The sequence below is a fragment of the Melanerpes formicivorus genome, unplaced genomic scaffold (assembly GCF_026170545.1).
Source record: "Melanerpes formicivorus ecotype bairdi unplaced genomic scaffold, bMelFor1.0.p_v2 SCAF_7, whole genome shotgun sequence".
Lineage (NCBI taxonomy): Eukaryota > Metazoa > Chordata > Aves > Piciformes > Picidae > Melanerpes > Melanerpes formicivorus.
The window spans coordinates 22,070,566-22,096,651 of record NW_027142359.1 but is presented as its reverse complement, the minus strand read 5'-3'; the positions used below and the strand labels follow the sequence as shown (position 1 = coordinate 22,096,651).

The following is a 26,086-nucleotide window of genomic DNA, read 5'->3' as shown; positions in this document are numbered from 1 at the left end:
CAGGTTTTTGGAGTGGCTGCTATGGCTACTCCTCTTACATGGCTGCTCGTGGCTTGCAGCTTGTGAATGACCAGAGTTGGTTGTCCCTCTCTGTTCCTGTGCTTCCTAATCTAGGTCAGTGAAGACCTACTTACTGACATATCTTGAGACATGTGGGTATGACTTCATAATAATTCTGACTCTGATGTAGAATTTGATACATTCTACTGGTGTGAAATAAGAGTAGATAAGAGAATCTGCTGCCATACCTTTTATACAACAGATAGCTCACCAAAAGAGTAGTGCCTTTGTTCCTGTGCTTTATCTTAGTTTTGAGAAGGGAGCTGTATATGAGGAGAAACCATGTACACTTATTACTGTAAAAGGTATTTAACACTGCTTGTTTTAAAAGTGAAAAGGCTTGTCTGCATGTAAAAAATGGTGATAAACTTGCACTGGAAGTGATTTTAATTTGCACCTTGTAGAGCATGAAGAGAGAAGGCCTTGGTTTTGCAAATGAGCAATACTTTAGAGTTATGGCCTAGAGCTCTTTCTGTGCTTGGTGTGCTGTCTGCTCAGTTGTGTATGTGCTTGGCTTTATGCATTTAGGCTGTTAGTAACAGGCTGCTGTTGCAGAGAGAGGCGACTACCCTGGCAGGCCAACCACAGCCCCCACCCCCACCTCCCAAGTGGCCTGCGATGATCTCAAGTGAACAGCTGAGCTTGGAGCTACACCAGGTGGAAAGGGAAATTGGGAAGAGAACCCGTGAGCTGAGCATGGTGAGTGCCTTGGGGTGGGAGGCAGAGAGGTTGAGAGCTGTCTAACTGGCTGCAGCCCTTTCACACTGGCAAGAAAGGCTCTCTGTTGGATGACCACAGCTGGAGTCATCCATCTCCCTCTTCACCTCTTCATTCTTCAGAACCTCCTGAGAACTTGTAGATTCTTCCTTGAGAAGAATTTGAATTCTAGCCACTTGAAAATAAGTGTGGCAATACATCTGTTGAAAACTGACTGGTCTCCAAGGTCACTGTGCCATGAGTTATTTATGTTAAAGCACTTGATATATCATCTGCAGGTAGAGGCTAGCATTCAGAAGTCTGTGTGCTGTTACAGTCTGTGGTCTTTGCTTGTTGTTACAAGTATCATCCCTTCCTTTTGGGAAATACCATGTCCCAAGAGGATGAGCATCTCTTACTGAGTCTGTTTTCTTGTCTCATGGCTTCTGTGGGTTACAGTGTGACTCCAATTTATAGGCTTTCAGCATCAGTCCTAAAGGTTGAGGTCTCAATTCTTGTAACACAGTGTTAAAGAATTTTATCCTGTCCTGTTTTTTAAAGGAGAGCCAATCTTCACTGGATATAAAAAACAAACTGGGCACCACTAAGCAGACAGAAAATGGACAGTTAGAACCACAAAGCAAGGTTCCGGCTGAGGACCTCGCATTGACGTTCAGGTAACAGGGGTCTTCAGCCTTTCTTTGGGTAACAGGAGAGGGAATTAATCAGGGTCACTCTTGGATGTATAAATAGTAGCCCTTGCCTGACACTGACGCTGATGTGGAAGGATCTACTAGGAAAATATTAGACAAATAGAGTTTTCACAGTGCAAGCAGTTCAGCTGAGTGAATGAGTGGAGTGAGACTGTAAGTTGACACAACAGAAGAACTGCATTGTGTTTAAGACCAAAAGTCCATGCTGTCAATATTAGATGATTACTAGGGAGGAACAGGAGATAACCACCATAAAAGAAATCTCTTACCTGCTTTTTTTCATGTCAAAGAAAAGAAATATTCCAAATGTAAGAGGAAAGTTACTCTGTCCTGTTAAGGTTTGTGATGTGGATGTTGTATAGGAAGGTAACTTTGAAATTAAGTTCACCTTTATTTGTAGGCAGTAATCTTTGTGAAGATGCTGAGACTGATTGATTTCACATTTGAGGAAATCAGATGTTGGCTGGAAATGTACACAGCAAGCATCTGTGTGTATTCAGACTGAAACTTTGAATAGAAAGGCTCAGATGTTTCACCACGCTTGCAGCAGTTTGGAGTTTGGATATTTATTCAGAAAGTGTCTCCTCCTCGACTGTGTATGAAGTCTGTGCTTTCTTCTGACAATCAGTTCTTGAGTTCTCTGCTGTGCCATTAGATTGAGGCCTCCAGAGCAGAAACTTAGTTTTTCCATTTGGAACTCTGGAATTAAGAAAATTGGAACAACTATTTCTTTTTTAAGTAAAAAATAAGTTAACTGTTCTGGAATGTATGCATTGTGCAGATGGATACTGTACCGCTTGTGGCCATATACCCAAATGCTTTGCAAAACATGACTGATCTAGAAACTTAAAAGTCTGTAGCCTGGTTTATTTTTAATTAGCCTTGTCTCGGTACTTCATTTTCTGATCAGCATCTGCAGTACACCAACCTCTTTGTTATACAAGGCAAGCCTTTACATGTTCACAGCTGTTCATTGAGATGCTGCAGCAACAAATAACCTTAAGTCCTTTTACTTAAAAATTCTCCATAATTACTTCCCTTCACCTCCTTCTCTGTCTTCTCAACTTTCTTTCAGCAGTGATGTTCCAAATGGATCAGCCTTGACACAAGAGAACATTGGCCTCCTGTCAAACAAGACAGCATCTCTCAGCCTGTCAGAGGACCCGGAGGGAGGAGGAGACAACCACGACTCCCAGAGAGTGGGAGTTACACCCACGTCTGCTCCGTGAAGTGAGGCCAGCATACCCCAGAGATTCTTCAGCTGGGGCGGTGGTAGCTTCCATCATGTTTTTTTTCCAGGGGTGATTGGAGAAACCCAGGAGCAACAGCAGTAGCAGAGCAGCAGGTCCAGAGGCAATGTGCACAAACACAACTACTAGAAACAAGTCCTGCACATAGTTCACATTAACGCATTTTTTAATTAAAAAAAAAATGAGAATTAGCAGTATCTGCAAGCAATTCAAATTAAATTTGTTTTTGTTCTGTGAATGAACTTTATTTTAATAACTTTGGACGCCTTGGATCCCAGGGCTTAAAAAAAAAAAAAGATATTATATATATACTCTGTTTGATTAATTGTATGATCTTAATGAGGTAGGTTTGTTTTTTTTCTTTGGTATTATTACATACCCAGTGCATAATTCCTCATCACCTGAACTTCTCAACGACTAAAACAGCCTGGCCAACTCCCTTGTGTGGTTTAAGGGTAAGCAGGGAGTGGGATTTGGAGAGTAAGCTGTGAATTGCAGTGTCAAAAGATGTGCAGCAAACTTCATCCTTAAAACAGTTCCTCCTAGTGTAGCTAGGAAATGAACCCTAGCTTGTGCGAGAGTTTTTGCTGAATTGAAGTTTAAAGAAGTGACAGAATCTTTGCAAGGCAGCAGGTGCTGTCCTCATTGTATTGCCCAGCACAGCATGTGCAGTTAAAGAGGATAACAAAATCAGTGTCCATCATATGTTATTTGATTGGAAGGGTGCTGGCCTTTTGTTTTCTGTTGGAACTGAAGAGGTCAGCAGAGTGCAGACCAGTCTACTACAGCATGGCTGTTCTGAAGCTGGTTATGTTGGGCTTGCGGTAGAGGCTCAACTGGTGAAGGCCATCGCTGAAGCAGAGGTAGGAAGCAGAGAGAACACAAGGTTGGGCAGTTGCTGGAAGGGTGTTAACTACTAATGTGCTGGTGAACCATCTTGGTTCATCCAGTGCTTGCTGGGGTATTTTTCCCCTTTCTCATTATGCCTTTAAACAAGCTTTCCCAAAGTCCATACAATTCAGTTGATGCAGAGGGACTTAATGGCCTTTTGAAGCAGGTCTTTCATATATGCCTTCTTCACAGCAACTCTTGCCTTATGTTTTTTCTTTATTGCTAATTTATTAAAAAGATAGTTTCCTCTCTAATCTGATTTTTGTTTTTCTTCTCTTATATTCAGTGGTACATCAATTGTTTAATTGTAGCACTGCTGAGAGGGCCTTTTACTGAGGAAAAAGATCCTCTTTGGTTTGTGCGCATTGGTGATGGCAGTCTTTAAAACACAGGGGAGTTTTCATTTCCTATAGAAAGCTGGCATGTGTCAGTATGTGTTTAGAATTTGACAACTGAGAATCTGGATGCACCTTACCTACCACTGCTGCAGCAAACCCTTCCTAGATTCCCCTGCTGCAGGGGAAAAGATGGACCAAGACAACCACTTATGGTGCAGCACAGACCCTGTCAGAAGTGATCAGAAGTGCTGAAAAGCAGATCTAGTGATAGATCTAGTGTGCTGCTGCTTCAAGCAGATGCTTTGTAAGCATGAGTTGGAGAAGCCATCAGCCTTTCTACATGTTCTCTTTAAAAGTTCAAGAAATGTACATGATTTTCCTCTTGCTGCACATTTTTTGACTCTGACACACGCTGGGGTGAGACCCTGCAGAAGAACAACTTTGCGGAGAATGATTTTTCAAGTACTGCTTCCTCTGCACCTTCTTGGCCTGTTCTTGTTTATCCTTTCTGGGTTAGACTACTAAATGGGAAAGCACTGGTTATGTAATAAAATACTGCATTGCTTTGGTTGGGTAAAGCAAGAGTTAATATGTTTTCTTGGTTTTTAGTTTTGTGGTTCTTATGTTGTTGGTTTTGATAATTATTATTTTTTCCTTAACTCCTGCTGAGGTCATAGCAACCTTGAGCTAAGCTTCGCATTCATCATACTGTTAAATACAACAAAAGGGGGGTGGGTGGGAGGGGATACAGTCCCACTATTGCCTACCAGTAGGAGAGTCCAAACAGAAGACTCTTTTGAGTAGCAATTATTTAATTTGCCCAGTCAAGGCACCGCGTTTGTATACTATTTCACATTGAATTTGATTATGCCCTACAGACCTGGCTGGTCAAGGATTTGATACACATATTGGCTTGGGATTCGAGCTTTCTTTTTTATTTAAATAAAAATTTATATATAAATATATATATATATACATATATACATAGTTATATCTGTATATATATTGGGTATGTTTTAAGAATTTTTTCGCATGAGCGCAGCTGTTGTGATCAAATGTCTGGGAGGTAGAAGCACTAAATGAAAATAAAGGCATTTTTCAACGCCCACGCTCTCCATATGTCTTCACATGGGTTTATTTTTTTCTTAGCTGAACTTTGGCCTCTTAATTGCCAGCAGTAGTTCTGAAGCTTGCTTCCTTGCTCTTTTGTTTTCTTCTGTTTTTTCTTCCCTAACCCATCTTAACTTCTGGCTGAGAGTCACCTTTACGCTACAACGGCTTCATCTCTGCCTTGCCCCCATCCATCCGTAGCTCCTACTTGAGGCCTAGCATCACAGTCGCTCCCCTTTGAGCCAGGCAGTACTAGGCTGATGCAGTTTTGAGTTCGGCAGGTCTGTTCCTTCTTCCTCTGCTCCTGGCCATGAGGATGATTAATGTGTTCCCCTGGCAGCCTGCTCACAAGTCAGCTGATACGGGCACTCTGCCCTCTTCTCCCATCCTTAGTGCAGAGCACCACCCTCAGGTCAGCCTTCTTGTTGCTTTGGAGGAGTTGACTTCTTCCCGTTGTGTCATTATTAACCCAAGGAGCTAATTTTAGTTGAGGTAATAAGTGCAATATTCTAATCTAGGAGGACAAGCCCAGAAAGTACCTGGGTTTTGACTGCAGAAATCCTTTATGTCCTCATCCTTTATGAGATGAATTCTCAAAGACGGTTATGACATGTTTGAATCTACAGATTCATTTTCAACACTAGGAAGAAACTGGAGGGGGGCCAAAAAGCCTTTTTACCTCTTATTAGTTGTGCCAGCTAGTTTCCTTACCAGGGTAGGGATTAACTATTTTTTTCCCCTCCACTTCTGTTCCCGGGAGAAATTCTGCAGTAAGAACTATTCAGATTGCTGGCCTACAGATGGTAAATGCTTTCAAACCCCGTGGATTAGAAGGAAGACCTTGCTCGTGGTGGGGTTTTTGGGTTTTGGTGTGGTGTGGGGGTTTTTGTTGGGGTTTTTTTTTTGTGGTATTTTTTTTTCTCTCCTTTGTCCACCTCTCCGTGCTGTACTTTGTGCATAGTGTCCTTGTTGTGATCAGTGTGTCCAGGTGAATGCCCTGTTTGCCCAGTATTATAGTTCAGCTTGTTAAATAGTTTGTTTAATATCTACCAACAGTATTGATTTGGGGATTTGGTTTTTTGCCCCTCCTCCTCTTATCCTTTCCATGTTTTTTTTTGCAGAGGTTCAGTTGATGAAACAAGTGAAATAGCAGAACTTAGTGCATGCTTTAAATTACTTCCTGGAAGCTACATGTGAATTTTTTCCCTTTTTGTGGAAAAGCATGCTAGTAGAACTGGGAAGGCAGGTAGCTCTACATGTAATGGAAATTTCTGCAGTAACTCTGTCCTGCTGCTTTCTTCTCCATAGGCCATTGCACCTCAGTGACACTGGCATCAGCTAGAAAGTGGTTTAGTTCGATCTGCTTGGGCAAGAAGAAACAATATTACAACGGTGTTAGGGCACTACTGCATCATTTGGTAGGTAGGTTAGATTTTCTCCTTGAGCTAGACAACTTTGAACCCTCATTGATACCTGGGTTTCAGCCCCAGTGCAGACAAACCCCCTAAAAGCTTCAAGTTTTAAATTAAGATTTAGTATCTCAGTGATTCAGTTTGTGTAGAAATGATGTTTGTTTATTCCATAATGTTATTTTCCTCCTCTTTGTGTCTCCTCTTCCTTTCCTGTGACTTAATTCTCTTAATAGGAGAAGCTACTACTTTTTCTTCTGCCCCTCTCGTATACTGTCATATCCTGTCCCATTTCAGAGTAGGACTTATTTTCTTTAGATGAGAGTACCTTTCAGACTTGCAACACTGTTGTCCCGTTCTCAAGTCCTTCTTTGTCTGGTTCCTTCTGAGACTTTTTCTGCCTTTTGTCCTTCCCTTCTCTGGCTTGCCCATTCACCCTCCCTGATTGTAATAACAGTGACAGCTTGCTGCCTCAAAACAGAGCATTCAAATGAATTCGCTTAGCCAATAACTTCTGTGAAGTTGCCTTTTCTAATGGTGTTATTACTCAGTGATGCACAAATGTGATATTGCCCCTACTGGTAGGCAAATGGGGGAGCTGTATAAACATGGTGAACTGCTGTTTTTCTTTAAAGGAGAGCCAAAGACTTGTGCTTTACTTTTTTTTTTTTTTCTGTCCTGGTATGGCCATTTTGATTGTCAAATCTTTGTAGGGTTTTGAGAGTTGACTGTATTATCCTGATTGTCAAGCCTTACCCATGCATTGAATTGTGGAAAATCATTCCATTTACTCATACAATTTGCAGTGTACCAAGATGAGTCTGGGGTATTCTGACTTTTTTTTTTATCCCCCAGTCTCTCATGCACACTTTCAGCTGACAGAGTGGCTCATTTAGAGAGGGAGAGGAACAGAGAAATATTATGTAATCAAAGAAGCATTGTTCTTTAAGTGTTTAAATTGAATACTGATTTAAAATGTCTTCATTTACAGTACATGAGAAATCTGTGTTGCAAATGTGACTGACTTTTAAGCCCATTGGAACTGAAAAGACTTGTCAAACTGTAGCATTAAATTAAATTAGATGTGAAAGAAGCAAATCTGTATGGTGGTATCATCTCTTGACAGCACAAATTGAGCAAAGTGGGGCAAATTATTAGAAAGGACTAGGAGTGAGGCTTTTCATTGATAATACAAGCAAGCTGCTTGCAATTCCCTCCCTTGATCTGACTTAAACTCCTGTAGACTGTTAATAAAGTTTTTAGGTACAGAGAGAAATCTGGATGTCAAGAGTAGCATAAACCCTCATTTTCCTTGCCACTTCCATTTGTAAATCTAGACTAAAATGGAACAGACTTAATGGATAGTTATCTGAAGAACCCCAATATGAAGTACCTAAGTAGCTATTTCTGACCTACTTTTGGGGTCCAAGAAATTCAGTGCTAATAATCAGGAGGCTCAAGAGCAGGAGTGTCACCTCATCTTCTGTGTTCTGAAACAGAAGAGAAAAAAAATCACATAAGCATTCTGCAAGTTCTGTGCTTGTTTGTGTATGTATGAAGACATTTTTTTTTGAGCTCTAAAATAATAGAACACAGAAGGAAAAGATAGAAGAAACACAGAGCAAAACTGAAGCATTCACTTTCCTGTTTCTGTCTCTTAATAGTGGTAACAGTGATTTAAAAACAGCTGAAAAAGAGTCAGTGTCAGCAGCTTCATTTCTTTTCCATCAAAGTAAATCAATTCCCCTGGATGAAAACAAGGAAGCAAATGCTCTTGAGATGTTTAAATGGTAATTTAGACATGAACTGGAAAAACATCTGCTTTGCTTGAATAAATGTGAATCCATGAGGAAAGTGAAAGTGGGCCACCTTTTAGATCCAGTCTTGGTGCTAAGGCTTGGGTGGTTGTTCCTTGGGATATAGCAGCTTGTACAGATTATATAGTGCAAATTGATTTGTCCTCAGATCAAACAAAATCTGAAATGTCAGACTTCACTGGGGATTCTCATTTCTATACTCAACTACATTATTCTGTTTAAATGTCAGGGGGAGACTAGAGCAAGTTAGTTCAGACTATACAATATCAGTAAGGGATTTAGGGCAATGTTATGTCAGCACAGTGTCCCTACATAGTTAACATGTGGTCTTCATTCTTGTGCAGGAAGAAGAATGTAACTGCTTAGTGTTGTCAGTCTTCGAGGCACTTCTTGAGGTGGAGGCAGAGCTTTGATTAGCAGGGAAAGGAGAACAAGCTTAATATTGATTTGATTTATCATTTTATTTCTCAGTGGCAAGTATAATGCCATGCCATGGAAACTGAACACTACAATAAGCAAAGAGGGTGCAGCTCTGGCTGAAATTGTGCCCATAAAAACAGCATGTGGGAATGTGGATTTGTCTGCTTTGGGAACATCCTAGTCATTCAAAGCTTGAAATAAGTTACCATAATAATGAATTGGATGCCTAAGGTTAGTAACCTTAATAATTAGCTGATCTTTCCCAGTGAGTTTTGTCTGGTCTTGGTGCAAATTGGCAAGTATTCAGCATGTGGGGAAGTGGAGGTGCCGAGCTTCATCCAGCAAGGCACATGTCGCTTGATATGCAAGCTGGATGAGTTCATATTCCAGCCAACAACCCATTCAACAGCCTGAAAGTTTCAGGGAAACATGATTATCAAGTTCAATTTGAAAAATAAAGTTTTGGGAAAGATGGAAGCAAGGGGTGGTGCAGTGTCTCTGAAAACAAAAAGTGTTAGAAATGATGAATGTGTATGGGGAAAACATATCTCTGAGCAAAAGAAAAAAAATCTTGTGGCATATTTGATGTTTAAGATGTATAAAAAAATTATTTACTACTTTGTAATGGTAAAAAGTTTTATTAATAGTTCTGTGGCAGACAGTACTCACAAGTCTTTGGCATCCAAACCAGATTGTGTATTGGATGGATCCCACAACTGGACGTGTGCACTGATCTCTTTAGTTCTAGCTTTTAAAAACAGAAACCTGGTAGCATGTTAGAAATGTGTACAGCAAACCTAAAGGGAAGAGAAGAGACCCCATCCACATCACAGCTGCTGCACAGGTCACAATTGGTACCTCTAATCCCCAGCCTCTCAAATGAAGCTGTTTGAACATGGGCAGATCAAATGAATTCCAGTTTTTCCTAATTTTAAGGAGTTCCCATTACCCCTTTGGCCTCTGCTTGCTGTGTAAGCAGCCTCTATGTTAAGAGGAGCTTTCCTTGAAGTCAGCTTTGCAACTGTGCTGGATTTTTTTTTTTCCCACTATTTCCTATAACTGGTAGCATCTTACCAAGCTCTTTCCCCATTGTATTTGTTGTTAAGGGGAGGAAGAGCTGAAGCAAAGCATGAGTGGGAGGAGGAACCATTGTGGGATCTGCCATGTGGCAGCTCCCACCTCCTCTTTGAAATCATCTACTTCCAGTTGTGGGATTTCTCTGTAGGTGACTATTTGATTTGATTCTTCTCCTGTTTTTTTGTAAGCCTAGTTTTCTTTGATCTTCTTAGTTCTGTACAAGTCTCCCCGAGACATTCTGCAGTCATTATCACCTTTTTGGGTGGAGTTTATTTTATTTTGGTTGGTTGGTTGGTTTGTTTGTTTTTTAAATAACTTTTTAACATTGGTGCATATATGCTTGGGATAGAGCTCATGTAATTTTCCAATCGTATTGATTGTATGTGATTGTGCCCTGCAGAGGTATATTTAACAAACAATAAAATAAAAAAGAGATAGCCTAGGTAATAAAGGAGACCATGAGGTTTGTTGAGTCAGGTTATGAACTATTTCTTGAACTTATTTTGGATCCTGGATAAGTGAAATTTCCCTGCCTACTCTTCTCATCAATCAAAGCGAAACACAATGCCATGAATTCTGTCTTTCTGTTTGAATTGATTCTTCTCTTGCTTTTCTTCTCCTTCTGCTCCCTTCTTCCTTCCCTGCTTCTCTGCCCCATCAAAAAAAAAAAAAAAAACCAAAAGTCTTGAACCTTTATGGGAAGGGCTGACTCTGGGTTGGTGTTGTGAGTATTTATTGTTTGTAACTATCAAAACGTTTATAATAGGAGTAGACATGAAATAGAATGTACGAGAAGAATTCCATAGTGAATTCTTTGCAAGTTCAGGGGAATTCTGAAGTCTTGTCCATATATGCCTGAGCATGAGGGAGACATTCAGAGGTGTACAAGGCATTGATACCCCTTTCCTTGAAAGGTTAGATCTCTCACTACCTTTGGGAGAAACTGAGGTGACAAAAGGAGTAGAAGAAAGAGCTTACTTATTCACTTCCCTGTCTCTTTACGCCTGGAATTTACTTTTAACCTTGAAAGAAAACCCTTCTAGGTATGCTGAATTGGGACAGAGTGGCTTGAAGGAGGCAAAAGACAAGAGGATCCAGAGATCTGAAAGTCAGCATTTGTCTCCTTTGTTTCTTTTGTGGAACTCTAGAGCCAGCAGTGTCACTTTTGTATTGAAGAACAAGGAAGTGAAGCCCTGTTCTGTGTGCATGGTGGTTATATAGAAAAGACCACATGTTGAAATGGCTATTCCTTCTTCCCTCTTCATCTTGCTTTTCTCTCTCTTCAAGCTGACTCATCCTCACCATGCTTCCACATAGTGTCTAAGGGTCCCTTGAGTTACAGACTCAACAACAAAAAAATGATGAGTGGAAAGGTGGTGATTCACTATGTGATCTGTAAATAGATGGAAGTGTCCATAAGATCTTATCTGCTTTTCTGTCAGCATTTATATTAAATGATAAATTAATGGACAACACTTTGAAATATCTCTTATTTTCTGTCTGGGGTGAATGTGCATTCTTCCAAGTTTTGTGTGAGGTGTAAGGCTGGCCCTGTGAGACTTTCTCCAGGTCAAAGGGTGTTTTCTGGGCTGGAGTGTGAGAGATGCCAGTATCAGAGAAGCCATGTGCCTCTGGAGATTTCTTCTCTTCTGACTCTATTTGTAGACAAAGTAACTTTATAATGTGGTGACCAAGAGAGAATACCCAATCAGTTTTGCTAATTGCTTGAGTAAAGTCTACGGATTTAAAAACCAAAGAGAGCAAACCAAAGCCTTCAGAGCAAGGGGCAAGCAGTGTGAGCCTGTTTGGGACTTGCCTTAGAGTTGGAATAAGGTTTGCTCTGCAGTCAGCTTTGTGGTTTTCAATCTTCTCCTTTCACTTCTTCTCATGGGCTTTTAAGAAGTCTGGCTATAAGCCTGAGACTCACTGAACTCAGTCTGACATGGGATAAGCTGCTGCTTTGCTGAAAAACTCTTCCTCCTCCTGTCCCAGGGCAAGCACAACTTTCTGCCCTGGGATTTAATGCATGAGCTCAGACACCATGGGTCCAGTCCCAAGTTGTGGGCTTTGCTGGGCTGGAGTGCTGGTTGATTGGCCCCCTCACACTTTACTGTTGTACTTTCCCACTAGATGGCCTGAAGCATTCAGTTCTTATGAAGGAAATTGTATCCAGCAGAAAACTAGATGATTCAAGTTGTGGTGGTTTCCTTTCCCTTCACTGGTCTGAGGATCCAGGATGCTCAGGTAGTCACTTGGGAAGGAAAAAACCTTCTGTTTCTGTAGTGGCTGGCATTTAAAGATCATCTGAAGTGCTACTCTGCATCAGGAGAGCTTTGGGGAAACTTGGAGGTTTTTATACAGGAAAGAGGGAGACTGGGTTCAGTTGCATAGCAGCTGATGCACTTCTTTTTTTCCCCTTTGGGTATGGATAACAAGGATAGAAGGAAGCTGGGAAAGGATAACAGGATTTCTTGATCCCATCTCGCTCTGAGTACGTGAGTCTTCCTCCCTATACATCATCACAGACTTATTTAGTTGGGAAAGACTTTTTAAGAGCATGGTTCTTCACCATGAGAGTGGTGAGGCCCTGGAATGGGTTGTCCAGGGAGGTGGTTGGGGCCCTGTCCCTGGAGGTGTTTAAGACCAGGCTGGACGAGGCTCTGGCCAGCCTGATCTAGTGTGGGGTGCCCCTGCCCACGGCAGGGGGGTTGGAACTAGATGATCCTTGTGGTCCTTTCCAACCCTGACTGATACTATGATACTAAAATCCAACCATTAACCCAGCACTGCCAGGTCACCACTAAACTCTGTCCCTGGTGGGGATTTTCAAGCAAGTACACTGGGGCTGTAAAATTGAGGCTGCCAAAAATCATCTGGACTTATATGGGACTTATAGAAGTCCCCATGATGAGACTCTTCTCACACAGACCCAAGAGAAGCTTCTCCTCTCACTTTGTCTTGGGATTTTGGTTATGCCCCATGAGCCTTTACCCAACTGCTTAACATCATCACAGAGATCCTCTTCCATAGAAATGTCTAAGCCTTGCGGAGTCCATGAAGCTCACCAGTCAGGACCCAAAGCACAAACCAATGGGTTCCTGCTCACCACTCAGGTACGTTTGAGGCCGGTTTCTTTTCTGCTTCTCCAAAAAAAGGGGCATTTTGGAAGACAGGGCAAGCATGCTGAGATAGCACACTGTCTCCCTGCTGCCATACAGTATCCTGAGCTCTGCTCTCTGTAAAGCTGTGCCACACAGCTCCACAAGCACTTGGAAAAGGCAGCAGCGCCCATAGTGAAGAGCTCCCTTGTCCTGGCTTGAGACAGCTTGAGTTACTTTGTAACCTCCTTCCCTATAACTGTGAACTTCAGTTCCATGCCTGTGTGTGAGAAACTAGAACTGAGGCACGATGCTTCATCTTGCCCCAGGCTGCTAGGCTTAGAGCTTTGGAGCTTGGTGGTTTTGAGCGGCTCATCCCTGCTTTGGGTCTCTGCACAGACGCTTTGGGAGAGAACCAGTCCACTAGAACAAACAATACAGCTAAGACCTTGTATTTACACCTTTTGACATTTTGGATGCTTCCCAGCTCTGCCCAGGTGTGAGTGCTGGGTTGTTGCTTTGAGCTGAACAGCAACCACTTAGGTGCTGCACCCAGATGCTGGCATGGCTACCCTAGAGTGTATGGCTTGGGCAGCTCACAGATCCCTTCAGCCCTGCAGTGTCAGTTCTGAAATTAACCTCACTGTTAATAGGCCCACCACCATTTTGCTGCTCAGCTTTAGCTGCTTGGTCTCTTTTACAGTGAAGTGAGCAAGTAGTCACATCCTGGGGAACTTTGTCACTGTAGGAGTTTGTTCATGTTAGCTTGAGCTAAACAGGGAGTGCAAGACACAATAGCTGTTTGCTCTTGGTTTTACTGCCTTAAACCACCTCTCAGCCTTGGGTGAATGGACACACATGTATGAATGTTTGCCTGTGGGCTCTGCTGGGTGCAGAAGGTCCCAGATTCAGCCTGAAGACCCTGCAAGCATGTGGATTTACCTTGGGAAATTAAACCAGCAGCCAGCTAGAGCAGCAAGGCACAGTGTGTGAGTCCATCCTTACTCATAAAGGTTTTATCCCCCGCAAAAGATTGCAAATGCCTAACCTACAGGTTACTCAGACTTGTGCTACAGGTCTGGCTCAAGCTGAACCATGCAGACTGCAGTTCTGAGGAGCAGAGGGTCGTGCATATTTGCAGGCAGGACTCAGGGTGGATTGTGCAGCTTTTGTGCTTGCTTTGATGAAGATAGCCCAGGCTATGGAACTGGCCACAGTGCAGGAAGGGTGCTGGGTTGGGCAGAGGCAGTTTTTAAGAGTGGCACTTGTGGCCCCAGGCTGCGAAGGGGAGCCCATAAAAGCAGAGATGGGTCCAGAGCATGTCATCCTTTTGGTAACCTGCATTTATTTCTGCAGTCTCTTCCATTTTTATTCTAGCCCTTACTGGTATAACAAAGGCTTTTACTTCACTCCAAACCAGTTTGAAGCTGCGTTTTTCCATTAGGTGCTGGGCTTTTACTGGAAGCCAGTAACAAGGCAGCTTTAGCGTTCACTCAGCCAGCTAGCTTCTGGCTTTTGATATTCAGGAGGCTATTGAATTTGTAGAGGAACTGCATTGTAGATGTGAAGTTCTGTTGCTCAGCACAGCGAGGAGGAAAGAGGTGCTGTTCACCCTCAGCTATCCAGCTGTGCAAGGGAAAAGGTGAGTGTGGTTAAGAGGGGACATGTTTAACACTGTGGAGTGTCCAAGCGGGGCAGTTTCTCCCAGCTTGTGCTTGTTTGGGAGCTGGGAGGTGACGGGTCTTAAGGATAGGGGGAAACATTTTGCTGAGCTAGAAGATACCAGAGTGAGATTTACAAATATCTTAGGTCATCACACTTTTATTTGAACTCTTGAAAGTATTGGTGTTTGAGTTTTTTTATGACATGAGCAGTTAGTTGTCAAAAACTGAATGCATCTGGTGCTTGCATGGAGTGGATGATAGAACTTTCCCTTGTCAGATTGAACTTTAAAACTTCTTTCAAACTAAACATTGCCTTTTTACCCTGCTCTTTGCTTAACCTTTTGCAGCTGGTCATCAGCCTTTGGCCTCAGCATCCCACTCCCCTCCCACCCTCCCCTGCTTTTGTCTCAGCTCTGCTTGAACACAGAAATCCACTGGGGAAACTGCGTGGCTAGTTTGGGTTCAAGCAAGACTACCTGTCCTCCTCACGATCTGCATTTACATCCCAAAAGCAGAAGGCTAGAGGTACAGGGACAGGTAAGAGAGGTATCTATGCTGGTTTTTCATTGTTAATTAAGTCCTCATAATAGGTTCATTTTCCTTTATGAAAAGGGAAAGCCTGTGAAATTGAGGTGCTGCTAGAGTGTTTTTTTGCTCTGGCCTGAGGAGCTGTTTTGGGGCATTCTCCCATCCCAGCTGTCACAAAGGCTCACTGTAGTGTCGTGCTTGATTTCTACCCCCAACCTGTAGCAATGTTTCATAGTGTGGAGAACAATTCATGAGGTCATGTAGTTCTGAGTAACTCTTGATCTCTTGCCTGGCTGTCAAAGAGCACTAATGATTTGCTTTGCAGTGCTGTTTGGGAGTGTGAGGGGACAGAGAAGGCTTTTTTTCTTGAGAGCCAGTCATTAACATTTGCTGGGCTCTTTAGCACACCACATGGCTACTGTGGGACATTCACAGCAGATAAATAGCACCAGTAAATACCCTAGCACCGTTCCTGGAGGGTGAGCTGTGGGTCTGCAAGCCCAGTTAGTTGACCTTTGAAGCGCTGATGAAGAACTGGGATGAAAATGTCTTGTGCTGGCTAAAGCCCAGTTGTGCTGCACAGCAGGTGTGGGGTGGGGGAGTTTCCCTGTGCTTCACCAGAGCCTTCTGACTTTGGGCTGAATCAGCAACTTGTTGCTTGGCTTTCTACACTTCTTAGAGAAGTGAAGCATTAAAAACAGCCCTTTCTAATTCTTACATTCTTCCTTGCCAGTAACCCCTTTTAGGTCGTGATGTTGCAGTCATACTTTTGGGATCCTTCCAGGATGAAAGCAGTTGACGTATGGAGTGCGTGGCAGTGCCGCTGGGGAAAGGGAGTGTTGAGGAGCTGCGGGGGGGGAGTTGAGGAGCAATGTTTTTCAGCCAAGTCCTCCAGTGAAGACCTGGCCTAAGAAATAGCAAGGGCTCTTGGCTGTATGACACAAGACTGCATGTGTGAAGGGCCAAATCAGCGTTATTTGCTGATAAATTTGGATTTAAGCCGTTAGTGTGAAGTCCTGTATGTCCTCTATGCTAATGGATTCAGGACTCCACTTGTAGAAACAGGGAGTGCCCCTGATGTAATCAGGACAGGATGAAGACAAGGTGTTTGCTGGAGCTTTGTGTTTTAAATGTGAGATTAGCAGCACTTTGGACACCATGATCTGTCTCTGTCTTGACAGCAGCAGGCAGCTGTGCTTGTCAGACAGGTCAGCACATCCCTGTGGGCATACCTTTCCCTGGAGTTGAGCAGGGTGACAGGTCAGGGACTGTGGTGGGATGGCCATAGGAAAGTCAGTGCTGTTGGAGCCAGGGAGAGCTGAGAGTGTGTGGGGGAGGGCTGCCGGCTGGCAGCCAAGGGTTGCTGCAGTCCTGCCCCTTGGGCCAGGCAGCACAGAAGTGTGCCTGGCTTGTTGCTGGCTGACTTTTTCTGTAGGAGTGAAAGGTTCGGAAGAGCAGCGCTTCCTGAAGTGCTTTCAATTGTCTGAATAGTTTTCCTTTCTCTTGCCCTCTTGCTCTGGGTCTTGGTTTTTTGTTTTCTGTGTGTGGTTGACTTCCCTCCCCTTTTAGATTTGTTTTTTTTGTTTGTTTTTGTTTTCCCTCTCGTGGTGTTGCATCCACCCTAGCCGTTTAGGAAGACACTCTGGAAGCAGCAAGAGCAGTGCTGTGGCCTGAGCGAGGCCATCTCGTTGGGCCTGTTTGCTTGCTGTGCAGGTTGCTATGCTGTTAGTGTGTGCTGGAGAGGGCCCTCTGGGGCTCCGTGCAGTCTTGGTGCCAAATGAGGTCATTCCTGCTTTTGCAGAGGAACTGAAGCCAAGATGAAGTCATTGCCCAAGAGTTTGAGGAGGGGGTTGTGAAAGAACCCAGAGGTGTCGTCCATGCCACATCAGCTATTTTCCTCCCCCAAGTGCTGGCCCACCAGCACTGGCAAGATCCACAGACATAGAGGTCACCAGTGCTCGGTGTAGTGGATCTTTAGTCACTCAAGAGGCAGCACTTGGTAGCTGTGGCAGTGAGTATGTGGGAGCATGCAGAGACCTCCCTGAAGTTAGACATAACTTTTGAGAAAGTCCTCCACAGCAGGCACGTCCTGGGCAGGCTGCCAGCCCTTTCCAGTAGTTGTTTCCCAAGCTGTTGTGACTGCGGTCTGGGAGCTTCCTCCCACAGGGTACATGAACCAACCCAAGAGAGTCATGTTAGGGGCATCTCAAAACCACAACTCTTGTGTGCCACTCAGCTGGCCCTAGGATGGCAGCTGAGGCCTTGCTACCAGAGCTGATAGGATGTGCAGGTCCTCTCCTTCATCAAAGAGGAAAACAGCAATTCTCTCTGCCTTGCTAGAGGACTTTCAGAACCCTGCTTTTGCTGGAGCACTGTTATTAGCATAAGCCTACCCTCCTCAGGTACCAGAAGCAGTCACTTTGCATTGAAATGTGGGGGACTCGGGACAGAAATAACTGTGGTGCACCAGCCACAGCATGCACACTTCTAAAGTACAGTTTTAAGGGATCAATGATGCTCTATTAATGGAGGGACCCACTCCTCTGGAGATCTCCCTCTTGTCACCTCCCCTCTCTGCTGTATAACAGAATGATAGGGGTTGGAAGGGACCTCTGGAGCTCATAGACTCATGTAGTGTTTCCTGTTTGAGTACCCTAAATAGCATAAAGCTGAGGTGAGCCTGAAAGCACAGAGAATAATTGAGGTGGACAGGGGAGCTCAGGTGAAAGGAGAAGAGATCAGTAAAACTATGAGACTCCCCCAGCAAAAGGTGAAGTAAACAGTCCAAAACATTTTGTCAAAGGCCAGCTGGTGTGTGGAGCTTGGGGCTTCTCCCCATGAAGAAGAAGGGTTATGATCTGTACAGACACACAACTGCACCTGGGCTGCAGATCAGGGCAGCTGAGTGGCTTTGGTGATTCTGTGCCGGTTCCCATCATAGCTGGTCTCAGGGAAGTGTCCACATGGGTAGGGTCCCATCATGGTAGCCACCTTGTGGGGCTGATGGGGAGGACTCAGAAGTTCAAATCATACATGTTTGTAAAAACTTGTCAGGGCTGAGCCTGCTGCTTGAAAAGGACTGCACCCAGGGCTATGGGACAGCAAGTTTTCAGTGTATTGCTTCTGAAGGCAGCGTGTGTTCAGAAGCATGCTTGTCCTGATCCTGGTGTTGTCTGTCCTGGTTTATCCTGCAGCTACAGGACAAAGGGCAATTGGAAAGGACCACGGGGCTCCTGTCACTCTGAGGCTGGCTGAAACAGGAGCCATGGCTGTGGTGGCAGCATGGGCAGGCAGGCTGTGCCTAAGCTCTCTCTTTCTGGTTCCAGGACAATGCATCTGTTCTTGGTGTGCCTGGTCAGTGTCTGGGGTCTGGCGGTCCCTGAGCCCTATGTGGTGGAAGACATCTGCACTGCAAAGCCCCGGGACATCCCGGTGAATCCTATCTGCATCTATCGCAACCCCGAGAAGAAGCCCCAGGAGGGTGAGGGGCAAGAGCCAGAGAAGGAAAAGCTCCCGGAATCGACCAACCCCCGCGTCTGGGAGCTGTCCAAGGCCAACTCACGCTTTGCTGTTGTCTTCTACAAGTACCTGGCTGACTCCAAGGACAATGGGGAAAACATCTTCATGTCACCCCTCAGCATTTCTACAGCCTTTGCCATGACCAAGCTTGGAGCTTGTGGTAGCACCCTCCAGCAGCTCATGGAGGTTGGTAGCATTTAATGATTCTATGATTCTGTATGGTTGGACTCGACCTTCAAGGTCTCTTCCAGCCTTAATGATTCTATGAATTCCTCAGCCTTTTCCTGTAGCTGTCACCAGGGTGTGAAAGATAGCAAAGGTGACAGTGGCTGACTGCTGCCCAAGGGCTCTCTGGGTCAGGCTGGCTCCCTGGCTCAGGAAGGGAGACCAAGCTCCTGGGAAAGGCATACAGGGGCTGCTTGTCTCTGGGCATGTATGGATCCCAGCTCTTTTCTCTGAGTCTGTTTGGATCCAGCATTCAGCACAGATTTCCTGGTTTTGAGAGGTTAGTCTTCAGCTGGGGGAAAGGAAGCCCAGTTAGGAGATGAGGGAAGGGAATGCAGATTGGGCAAGCACGTGTCTGAGCAGGTGGCTAAAACTTTTCTTGCACTAAAAAAGCCGAAAGAGCCATGATAGCAAGTCCTGTTGGGAAAGGCTCTTTTTGCATTCTCTCTCTCTTCTTTGGGACCAAACTAAAGACACACATTCCCCCCAGCTCCCAGAGCTCTGTCACCCTGTGGGACCACGGGAACATCAATTGCTTCTTGTGCTCCTCTTTGTAGTAAGTGTAAGAACAGCCTGAGCACTCAGGTCAAGACAGCTTCTGTCTGTTTCTATTGAGCAGTTTTAGAGCAGCACAGTAAAAGTCCGAGCTTCCAAGGCCTGTGCCAGCACCCTTCTCACTGTCAGACCCACTTGTCTGCCATGTGGGGTTTGGTACTGCTCATACCTTCCTCACAGATGGGAGACTACACCCCAAACGGGCCTCCCTCCTTGCAACAAGTTGCAAGAGGTGTGAATGAAACTGCTCCACTTGTCCTCACTGCCAGTGTCCTTACAGGTTCTGCCTCTGGGGTTAAGTAACATTGGGGTCTCCTGCTGTTATCCACACAGTTTGAGCAGAGCCGTGAACCGTCCCCAAAATCTTCACTCATGTTCCTTCTGGGCAGTCCTCCTCACCAGGAGGAGACCCTTCTCTCTCTGAGCCACCCAGGATGAAGAGCTGCACTCCTAATCTCTCCCTTTTCCTTATGGAATGGCCACAAACGCCACCTTTGCCATGTAGGAAACAATGCCAAAGATCCTGGATGTTGGTGTGGAGCAACATGCTGTGGGATTTTGTGCCTTAAAAGCCCCGAGGCTGGATAGTAGTAGATAAATCATAATTGTCCTTTCAGCTGGCAGCTAAGAGCACATAAAAAAATTCACTATGCTGCAGAAATCTACCCTGAAGTGATTGCTGCATGTTCCCATTCCCTGCAAAAACAGATAAGATGTGCCAGAGTTACTCAACAAGCCATGAGAAGTGCTGTTGGGAAGGTAATAGCCTTTGGCATCATCACAGGAGGGTTTAGCACAAACCCTGTGGGTTGTCCTGTGACTTGCACTGACCTGAGAGCTGCTTCCAGGCCTCATCAGTGCAGTGTTCATCTCGTGTGAGGCTCTGACTGGGCTGTGGGAGGAGGGTTGTGAACAGGCTGCTTGAATTATGTTAATGTTAGCGGCACTGGAAGAAGCCTCCTGGTTCATATGGAGGCTAGAATCTATCCCCGACAGAGGTCACAGTGCACAGAGGAAAACATCTCCAACACCTTAGTGTGTCTTCTGCAGAACCACCTAAAGGGCCTAGCTAAATCATGTCCATGTTTGAGATAGACATGTACAAAATTGTGATCTTCTGCTGACAGATGGGGCAATGACAGTGGGTGGGGGACAGAGGCAGATCCAGGCAGGTGTCCTGCCAACAGCTCTAGGGAAGGAACTTCAGTGAGCAAGAGCTGGAGTCGTCTTTGGGATGAGTCAAAAGCCAAGTATGTAGAGCAAGGAATCACAGAATTGTGTGGGGGTTGAGAAAGACTTCTGGAGACCTCCTCCAACCTCATTACTCAGGCAAGGTCACCAGAGCAGGCTGTGCAGGATCACAACACCCAGGCAGTTTTGGAATCTGTCCAGAGGAGGGTCTGCAACTTCTCCGGGCAGCCTGCTCCAGGGCTCCAGCACCTTCACAGCAAAGAAGTTTTTCCTCATGTCCAGGTGGAACCTTCTGGGTCCCAGTTTGTGCCCATTGCCCCTTATCCCAACACTGTCCTCCACTGCAAAAAGTCTGGCTCTGTCCTCTTGCCCCCTGCCCTTCATCTCTTGATCAGTAGAGTCAGAAAGAGGAGCATGCTGAGAATGCTTACCCTTTGCGTGCTCACCTGGGCACGCTGAGCAGCATTTACTCCTCCATTTTGGACTCTCCAGGACTCATTCGTTGAGCTTGTGATGTGTTGGCGTTATGTAGACTTGGATTCCAAATCAAACATGGAGGGTGAAGCTCTGAGGGCCTGCAGAGTGCTTGGCTCCATGATGTAGGCTGTTGAGCAGCAGGCAAGGGCTGCATCACCACCTGCTGTGGGAGTGCAAGAGCCTGCTCATGGATTCCTTCTCCCCGTTTGGCTCCTGCAGGTGTTTCGATTCGACACCATCTCGGAGAAGACCTCTGATCAGATCCACTTCTTCTTCGCCAAGCTGAACTGCCGGCTCTACAAGAAAGCAAACAAATCCTCAGAGCTGGTGTCCGCCAACCGCCTCTTTGGGGAGAAGTCATTGGTCTTCAATGAGACCTACCAGAACATCAGTGAAATCGTTTATGGAGCAAAACTCTGGCCCTTGAACTTCAAAGTGAGTTTCAACTACCCAGGAGTTTTTTTGCCTTTTTTTTCCTGTTTGGTCCCCTACTCTGTTTTTCTGCTTTTGCTCCACCCCTATCAGGATTATTCCCACAGGAAATGCCCCACTCTGGGTGTGTGGGATATTGGTGAAGGCAGAGGGCTCCCCCTGTCTCAGTTCACCTCACCCACAGTCGCTTCCCATTTCTCAACACTGCAGCACTGTGCTGGGAGCGGTGTCCTGGCGGAGCACATGCCCTGTTCATGTCTTCTGCAGAAGGCATACAAAGAGGTGTTTAAACCCCTTAACTTTCTCTGGTCTCTTTCTTCAGGAGAAGCCAGAACTCTCCAGGAAGATCATTAATGAGTGGGTGGCTAATAAGACGGAGAATCGCATTACAGAGGTGATCCCAGAGAGAGCTATTGATGACCTCACTGTCCTGATCCTGGTCAACACCATTTATTTTAAGGTATGGTTAACAAAGCCAGGGGAGCAGCCCCTTTCTCTGGGAGGGAAACACTGCTCATGTTTCTCCTCCCCTCTCCCCCTCTCAGGGGCACTGGAAGTCACAGTTCCCAGCTCCAAACACTAAACTGGATGTGTTTCATAAAGCCAGTGGTGAGACCTGCAAAATCCCCATCATGTACCAAGAGGCCAAGTTCCGCCATGCGTCTGTTGCCCAGGACAATGTCCAGGTGCTGGAGCTGCCTTACAAAGGGGATGATATCACCATGGTGTTGGTCCTGCCCAAGGCTGGCACACCATTGGTGGAGGTTGAGCGAGACCTGACATCCGAGAAGCTGCAGGACTGGATAGACTCCATGAGGGAGGTCTCTCTCTTTGTCTACCTCCCTCGCTTCCGCATTGAGGACAGCTTCAGTGTCAAGGAGAAGCTGAGGAAAATGGGCCTGGAAGATCTCTTCAGTCCGGAGAATGCCAGACTCCCAGGTCAGACGTGGAGATGGGGTGGTGCAGGGTGGAGGTAGAAGGCAGCCATTCCTCCACAGGTGCCAGGGCAGTAAGTGCAGCAGCATGTAAGGAAGCATTTACATGTTGCTACAGTCAATTATAGAATCATAGAATTGTTTTGGCTAGAGAATACCTCCAGGGTCATCAAGTCCAACCCTCAACCTACACCACCACAGCCATTAAACCACATCCCGAAGTGCTGTTCCTTGAACATCTCTAGGGATGGTGACTCCACCGCTTCCCTGGGCCGCCTGTTCCAATGCCTGAACACTCCTTCAGGAAAGATAATTTTTCTAATACCCAACCTAAACCTCCCCTGGCACATTTTCAGGCCACTTCCTCTCGTTCTATCACATGAATAGTAAGGAGAAGTGACCAAGACCCCTCATGGACGTTTAGCCTTGCTCTGCACTAAGAGCATGGGAGTTCAGCAATCAGTTGCAGTTGGTAGAGGCTGTTTTGATTTTAGGGCAGATGTGCCTTCTGCTTAAACACAGGCCATGAAGGGTAGAAGTGTGTTCTCTCTAGAGGTGCTGTTGAAACCCATTGTTTTCCCTTCCTCTTTTTGATATGCCAGGTATCATTGCAGAGGGCCGAACAGACCTGTATGTGTCGGAGGCTTTCCACAAAGCCTTTCTCGAGGTAAGCCTTGTTTTGTCCCAGGGGTGTCTTCCTCTTTTGCTTTTGAAAACATGAAGTATTAAAGGAAAAAAACACACCAGCTCTGAACCCATGGTGTTTACTTCCTCAGCAGTCTGGGGCTCCGGGGAGAGGTGGGAGCTTGGCATCCAGGACTAGTCCTCTATGTTCAGCTTAGAATCATAGAACTGTTTTGGTTGGAAAAGTTCTTCAACATCAAGTCCAACCATCGACACAACACCACCATGGCCATCAAACCATGTCCCAGAGTGGCATGTCCACGCATTTCTTGAACACCTTCCAGGATGGAGACTCTACCAGTTCCCTGGGCAGCCTGTTCCAATGCCTGACCACTCTCTCAGTGAAGAAATCTTTCCTAATATCCAACTTAAAGCTCCCATGGCACAATTTCAGGTGATATCACTCCAGCCTCCTTCCAGGGAGTTTAGAGAGCAATGAGATCTCCCCTCAGCCTCCTCTTCTCCAGACTAAACACCCCCAGGTCCCTCAGCTGCTCCTCACCACCCTTGTTCTCCAGATCCTTCATCAGCTTTGTTGCCCTTCTCTAGACATGCCCTAGCCCCTCAATGTCCTTCTTGGAGTGAGGGACCCAAAGCTGAACCCAATACTCAAGGTGTGGCCTCACCAGTGCCGAGTACAATCACTTTCCTACCCCTGCTGGCCACACTGTGGGTGATCCAGGCCAGGATGCTGGTGGCCACTTTGGCCACCTGGACACATGTTCAGCCATCTGTCAGCCAGCACTCCCAGGTCCTTTTCTGCTGAGCAACTCTACAGCCACTCTGCCCGAAGCCTGTGGTTGCATGAGGTTGTTGTGACTCAAGTGCAGGCCCCATAATGCCCACGGTAATGCCATCCTCTCTCTTGGTTTGTAGGTGAATGAAGAAGGCAGCGAGGCCTCGGCTGCTACAGCTGTTCTTGTCTCTGGCCGCTCCTTCCCCATGAACAGAGTCATCTTCAACGCCAACAGGCCCTTCCTGCTTTTCATCCGGGAAGCTGCCCTCAACACCATCATCTTCATGGGCAGAATAGCTGATCCTTGCTCCTAAGGGGACTGGCAGGGCCTGCTTTGCCCTCCTCTGCCTCTGGAAGTGGCACAGTCAAGTACTGCCACAAAATGTGGGCTGTAGCAGGGCTGCCTGGGCTCACTTTTTGGTGCAAGCTGCAGGGAGGGACTGCATCCAGCTGAGCTGCTCCTTGCTGTGTCAGGTGAGGGAGCTCAGAGGACCTCTCACCTGCTCCATCCTTTATTCAAAGAGAAGCTGGAATTTTTTTCAGCACCCAAACCCAAGCCCAGCATTGCTGTCATACAACCCTCCTCCCTTCCAGGCCTCCAACTGTAACTCTGATCCCCCAGTTCATTAAAAGCCTCTAGATCTGTATGTAACAAACTTATCTCTGAATGGGCGCTTTTCACTAAGTCACTTCCTGGACTCACTTAAACTTTCCTTATGCTCCCCATTCTCAGCAGAGCAACTCCATGCTGGAGGGGTCAGTGGAACAGCAGCAGCCATGTGGCATGTGCTGTCTGGGCCAGAAACATCTGTAGACAGCTCTGGGTGGAATGCTAGCCGGTGGAAGAATCACAGACTCACTTAGGTTGGAAAGGACCTTTAAGATTATGGAGCCCAACCATTAACCCAGCACTTGCCAGAAGAGCTGGCAAACACCAGAGCCCTACCTGCTAGCAGCTCTGGCTTGTCTGACATGTCCAAGCAGTGAGCAGTCACCAGTGAAGGCCTTGCACATCCAGGGCTGTGGATTTCCCTTTGAGCAGTAGGATTTGCACTAGCCCTGTGCTGAAGAGTACTGTAGTGGGGAATGTGTATGAAGGGTGGTGATGGCTAGGTAAGATAACCAATATCCATCACTCCATTAGCAATCTGTTCTTTCACCTGCAAGTTTACTCCTGGAGCTTGAGGTGTCCTGGCCTGCTGCCACACCACATGGGTCATCTGATTTCTGGTCCACACAAGATGGCCATACTGCTGTAGGACCTCTAACAGGGTTTGTCTTCAAGAAGAAGAGTATGTGGTGAGCTTGTTTTCCTCTTTAAACAGCTGCCCTAAAGGCAGAAGTCTTAAACAAAAAGGGCAGAACTCCTGTCCTGTTGTTAGTATGTGTTGCATAAATTTTGTTGAGCAGCAGACAGCTGCTGAAGCACCAGTGGACAGCACTCCCCAGTGTGCAGTTTGCTCTGGGTTTTGTAGAACCAGTGAAACATCTGCCTTCCCAAGAGCTTCCTCTCACAGCAGCAATTGCCACAGCAAGCCAGGCAGTGAGGGACTTGAGGTAGATGTGCCAGTCTGTGAGAGGGCTGTTATGAGATGTTTGGCCACTCTGTCTCAAGTTTTAGGAGCAGTTAGGGGTTTTGCAGGACTCGCTCTGCAGTTCCCCAGTAGGGTGGTTTGAGCATCTCTGTTGCAAGTGGTGCATGGTTTGGACAGGGAGGGTCACCTTCTCTGGTGTAGCCAGCAGTGCCCTACACACCTGAGAGACCTGTGAAGCAGCTACCCTTTTTCTATCGAGATGCTTGCCTGGAATAACACTTTGGAAAGAAGCTGTGTGTGTAATGCAGAAGTTGGGGCCCTGGGAGAAAAGGGGACAGCTGCACTTCTCCCTGTCCTGATCTGGCAGTCACCACTGTGTCTTTCCTTGCTGGATCCTCTCTCCAGCTTGTGACTGCATTGTGCAGCTCCAGAAACCACCTGCTCCTGTAACCTGTGCCTCTGGTTCTGCTGTGGAAGCTGGTGGAAGAGGAGGGCTGGGACAATGCCTGGGTGTCTCTGGCATGGCACTGACCAAAACATTTCTCCTGCCATGAGCAGCCAGGGAAGCCTTCTCACTGCAACAGGAGTTGGGTGCCGAGCTTGCAGCATAAGCACTGACACTGAAAAGGGCTGAGCCTGCACAAGTGGTGAGCCAGCGCTCATAAAAAAGGGTCATAAGTCACCAAAGATGACAGGAACAGTGCCCTGGCCACTGCCCAACCTCTC

The 26,086-nt window shown here is 45.9% G+C and overlaps 1 protein-coding gene across 6 annotated transcripts in view; it reads left to right on the top strand.

The window, feature by feature from the left end:
• RC3H1 (ring finger and CCCH-type domains 1) overlaps positions 1-24,481 on the top strand; it is an 82,825-nt gene extending 58,344 nt beyond the window's left edge. Inside the window, exons 18-25 of one of the 6 annotated variants that reach the window (XM_068141356.1) lie at positions 589-759; positions 1,318-1,433; positions 18,398-18,776; positions 21,258-21,473; positions 21,793-21,930; positions 22,016-22,409; positions 23,008-23,072; positions 23,966-24,481. In XM_068141356.1, coding sequence (XP_067997457.1) covers positions 589-759; positions 1,318-1,433; positions 18,398-18,776; positions 21,258-21,473; positions 21,793-21,930; positions 22,016-22,409; positions 23,008-23,072; positions 23,966-24,139 — 1,653 coding nt within the window. In that variant the 3' untranslated portion in view covers positions 24,140-24,481. Of the gene's footprint in view, positions 1-588; positions 760-1,317; positions 1,434-2,544; positions 11,255-14,951; positions 15,081-18,397; positions 18,777-21,257; positions 21,474-21,792; positions 21,931-22,015; positions 22,410-23,007; positions 23,073-23,965 lie in introns of those variants that run through there. The other 5 variants (XM_068141354.1, XM_068141353.1, XM_068141352.1 and 2 more) reach the window with 5 other exon arrangements.
• The last annotated feature ends 1,605 nt before the right edge of the window (positions 24,482-26,086 follow it).